This window comes from Rhamphochromis longiceps, linkage group LG23 (genome assembly GCF_057381845.1).
Source record: "Rhamphochromis longiceps isolate RC_006_pf linkage group LG23, R_longiceps_female_GT1.1, whole genome shotgun sequence".
Lineage (NCBI taxonomy): Eukaryota > Metazoa > Chordata > Actinopteri > Cichliformes > Cichlidae > Rhamphochromis > Rhamphochromis longiceps.
The window spans coordinates 14,295,998-14,301,058 of NC_140578.1; the positions used below are offsets into that span (position 1 = coordinate 14,295,998).

Consider the following 5,061-nt stretch of genomic DNA (forward strand, 5'->3'; position numbering starts at 1 on the left):
AACTGTCCTCATCTTTACAAGACTGTCTTAATGATATCATTCTCGTTATTGTTTCTTGTTATGTCGTGACTATAACAACATATCTCGGACAAAAATATGACCAGAAACTGAGATGATGTTATGTTACAACAAAAAAGGGTCGTACTTCATTGAAACCTTTGTAATCATTAGCTAAATACTTTGGATCCCATCTCACCAATATGAAATTGTTTACACAGCTTTTGTATTGTTTGTACTGTAAATTTGGATTTTTCCAATATTTGTCTTTTCCTGCATCATTCTTGGGGGGGGGGGTGTAAGTGATGATTCAATCCAAAAGTTTCACATATACTCATCACTTCCTGTTGCTATGGTTTTCAATTTAGTTCTTGGGGAATTTGGCCTCTTGGCGTTTTCTCTCCTCTTCCTTAAAATATTCTTGAGGTTGTTTTTGTGACAGTCGCCCTTCTACTGAGACCATTTCTGTTGAGGGTTTAGCGAACAGTAGATGGATCAATGGTCCCTGAAAGATTCTTGTCAGTTTTGAATGGTAGCATGTTGGCTAGCTTAACAACTTTGCAGAAAGTGCTTATGACGTTACGATTAAATATTAAAAGACTGCTTGTTTTTTGAAACTTTCAAGAGGCGTGTGCTGACATTTGCAATCAGAGTCTGCTGTGTAATGCCTGACTGTGCAGTTTCAAGGTCCAAATGTGAGCACGCCCCTCTTGAGCCAAGTCCCCACAATCTGACTGTCTTGTATTGTTCTGGATTGTTTGGCTTTGGCTTTACTTTTATAAAACAGCAACGTATGATCCTCATTTTCCAGCTACTGTCACTCAAATCTGACCAAACCAAGTCTGAACAGTCCAGGTAGAAAGAACCTATTGGACTTAGTTATAAAAAACCAGTCTGCACACTATGTGTTCAGATTCGTTCAGAATCAGGAAGTAGGTCATTCTTGTGACACATTTATTGTGGTGACGTGTTTAAAGCAGAAGAAAATAGTGTAAAAGGATCAATTTCATGGCATGACTAAAACATGACCTTGAGTGTTTGTTAATCTAAAATCAAATTAAGTGGTCTAACTTTATTTCTTTTTAGATTAACGAACACTCAGATGATTGTTGTATAAAGCACTTTGAGTGTTCCAAAAGAGTAGAAAAGCGCTATATAAGAACCAGTCTGTTTACCCTTTCTACCCAACAAATCTGGTATAGAAGCTGAATGACCTCCTTTTACCAATTTACCAACAGACCATCATCATTTCCCCATTTTAGATTTTCAAAGACCATTTACACAAACTCACAAACAGACTTCCAACCCTCTACACGACGAAAACTCCTTACCAACATTAATCGACACTGATACTGATACGCTCCACCCAAATCTGTACATAAGTGCAAACACGCGGGGTTACTGGTAAAGTCCTTTTAGACTTCATACTGGACGATATCATATTCAAACACAGCTGCAGTGCTGAGGAAAGGCTGAGCTGAGAGCACTTGACGGTTTCCAGTGGCAGAAAGAAGACGGCAGCATGGCGGCCACGTTGTGTCAGGGTTTAGGCTTCGTTCTGAGTTTGATAGGAATAGCGGGAATAATCGCCGCGACGGGGATGGACCAGTGGGCCACACAAGACCTCTTTGACAACGTTGTGACAGCCGTGTACTCGTACTCGGGCCTGTGGAGGTCCTGTGTTAGGCAGAGCTCCGGCTTCACAGAGTGTCGACCATACTTCACCATCCTCGGCCTGCCAGGTATGTTTTAAATCAATAATACCAACGGACATGGCAAAAAAATGAAATTGACTTTTTTTTGGGGGGGGGGGGGGGGGGGGGGGGGTTATGCAATACATGTAGGTGGTTTAAATATTAATTCAGAAAGAAGAACAATACAAAGAACCATGTTTGGCGTGTGTTTTCACACCCTGTTTCGAAAGGAGGGGAAAATGTGCTCCCCACAGTTTCCCGGAACCTGGAAGTAAGTCTTGGGTAAACATCAGATAAGGTCTGTTCCATGTCGAAGCCTACATAACAGCAGGCAGCAGTCAAACACTGCCATTTCATGACTGTCTGACTCTGGTGGTAACTCAGTTTGAGTGGAACATCTAAAATGGCTGCCACAATGACCCAGTTAATAGGATTCATGTTGTCGACGTTGGGCCTGTTTTTAATATCGGCTGCAACAACAATGGACGAGTGGAGCTTACAAGACCGATCTTTTACAGTAATAACAAATTTTTATACCTATTCTGGTTTATGGAAGTCGTGTGTAGGGACGACGTACGGTACCACACAGTGTCGGCCTTATTTCACCATACTTGGCCTGCCAGGTAAGAGAATTACACTCCAAGAGAAAAAGACATTTATCAAATATTTCTCGACATGTCGGATTAAGGAGAACATTTTCTAAAGGACCTCGGAAGGTACTTTAGAATATTTGGGAGGTTTTAGGGCAGATTTTCCCCCCCATTTCCACCCCCTGCCACTTTTCCGACCAGCCCTGGAATAAAAATGCAGTCGACTGCAGAAAAGATGGTGTCTCTCCGGAATCAAATAGAAATTTGATGAGACATCCAAAGCTTAGCTGAGCAAGCACAAGCTTTAGCAGAGTGTCACACAATGTAAAGTACATTTCCACACTCTGTACTTAACAGCTGAATGTAGTGTAGAGCATATTGTATATAAGGTCTTAAGGGATTAAATCTAGAATAATACAGGTACAATATCTGAGGACGCTGAAAGATGGCATTTAGTTCAGTGTGTTTCACCACACGCTGCTTTGATTTATGAGTTCTGGAAAATAACTGTAATGTGCTTTTTTTTCTCCCTTTTTAAAACATTTTAATTGAAAGTGAATGCCGTGAGTGTCGGGCTTTTCCTGCCTCTATTCATGATGCACATGTGCATCAGTAAAACTAATATTATTTACTATTGCCGGGGATTTTGACCCCCTTTCAGAGACTTTTTAGAACTACTGCTAAACTTGTAATTCAGCCCAGTTATTCTTGTATGTCTATGGATTCATATATTTCCATAATATATGTAGAAGAAGGTAGAAATCCTTGCATAATAGTTGATTGTATTATGCTGTAAAACACCTTGATCTCTTTTTGTATTACATTTTACTCATTTTAACCGCGGTTTCAAACTAATTACGAAAATAAAAGCAAGTTCAGTTTCTAATGACGATATCTCTTGTCTCTTTTATGCCAGATATTATCTTCAGCGGAAACTTTTAATGATGGCCGACCTGCCGTTTTCCTGTGACAAAATATATTGAACTATTGAAGCTGCTACCTTACAGTTATAATTAGTTTCTAGTGTGTGATTTGTATTATGGTGGCCATGATCAAAGAAGTACTCAGAAGTAAAAGTACAAAAATATAATTAGCGAAATGTATTGTCAAAACTTCAAGTGGTTTTTAAAAAGAGCTGATTATGACTGGATGAATATAAATGATGCTGAGTAAAAGTTAATTTAAACCTTTTAATATAATGTTGCGTAGTCAAATCATAATCACATTTTTTGTATATATTACCTTTAGTACATAATAACTGAAGCTGTACAAGGCACAGTGTTGCCTTCTAAAACATACAGCGCAGTACATTAACCATAAAAAGAAGATATTTTAACATGCATGCTTAACTTGCAACACTCCAGAAATATTTAAACCTAAAATTTGAACTTATGTATTATAATACATTTCAATTTTCTACTCATTTGAAATATATTTAGGTTTGGGTTGTTTGAATATTGTATATCTTTTATTTATTTAAACTCATTGAGTTAATTGGCAGCATTTTCTTTTTCTTTTTTCATTTTCTTTTTGATAAATCTTAAAGTATCTACAAGGTAATACCAATCTCACAAACAGATATATCCTAAACATATGCTAAATGTCATAACTTTGATTTTCAGCTCTGCTCCAAGCCGTCCGAGCCTTGATGATTGTTGGGATCGTCCTTGGCGCTATCGGCTTACTGATCGCCATATTCTCGCTGAAGTGCTTGAAAATGGGGAACATGGAGGACAACTTGAAAGCCACCATGACTCTGTCGGCTGGGATCATGCTTCTCCTTGCAGGTTACTTCACTAACAATGCTCAGGTGATATCGAAGAAGAACGGTTTTGCGATAATACCAGCATTAATTCGGATTTTTTTTCAGGTGTCTGTGGGATTGCTGGGGTGTCAGCCTTTGCTAATTTGATTGTACAAAGTTTTCAGTTCACTACATTTGCCAGTGGATTCAGCAGTACAGGCAATGTTGGTGGACTAACGGGAGCTCTGACGCCAAGGTAAAGATAAACTGAAATTAGCATATATATATATAGTAATATATTACCTGCTGAATTAATTTTGGTAATGTTTAACCTTAATAATCTTTCAGGTATACTTTTGGCCCTGCACTTTTCGTGGGTTGGATTGGTGGCGCTATCTTGTTCATCGGTGGCATCTTGATGTGCCTAGCCTGCCGTGCAATGACACCAGAGAAACACCGGTAATTTATAACTATTTGTGATCTTTAAAAAGATTGGTAGGGACAGTAACCTCTCTGTTCCTGAACAATAAAGTAGCAGAGATGTGAAAACTGCAAAATAGGGCAAAATACAGTACGCACATAGATTATATTTTCAGTGTTTGATGTATGTGACGCTATCCCTCAGGTATGATGGGATGGCCTACAAAGCTGCCTCCCAGAACACGATGTACAGGCCTGACACCAGATCCCGGCCCGTCTACAACGACTCCTACAAAGCTCAGAGTATGGATGAAAGGCAGACAAACCAGAGGTTTGACTACGTGTAGAACCATGTCTGTTTTAATACGCTCTGTGATAACTTTTCTACATTCAGCATTCATTTTTTATTTCTCTCTACTTTAATTTGGAAGACCGGTTTCAGGCCTAATTTCATGTTACTTTTTCAAATGTAATCACAATTATAAAGTCTGTGCTGTATATTTTGTATGTGTGTCTGTGTTAAATAAAAGGTGATTCTTACCTGTTCTGACACTAAATTCAGTAGCACAACACATAACGCATATATTAAACTCAGTGGAGGAATGTGCAAATGTCA

General features: G+C 38.7%; 1 protein-coding gene across 1 annotated transcript; it reads left to right on the forward strand.

Annotated features, from left to right (window-relative positions):
• The first annotated feature begins 1,519 nt into the window (after nucleotides 1-1,519).
• On the forward strand, nucleotides 1,520-4,834 carry LOC146641470 (claudin-18-like). The gene is made up of 5 exons (XM_085398856.1): nucleotides 1,520-1,739; nucleotides 3,904-4,068; nucleotides 4,152-4,281; nucleotides 4,374-4,484; nucleotides 4,651-4,834. Exons 1-5 carry the CDS (start codon nucleotides 1,520-1,522, stop codon nucleotides 4,790-4,792), a joined length of 768 nt encoding a protein of 255 aa, XP_085254982.1. The 3' UTR covers nucleotides 4,793-4,834.
• Nucleotides 4,835-5,061: the final 227 nt, after the last annotated feature.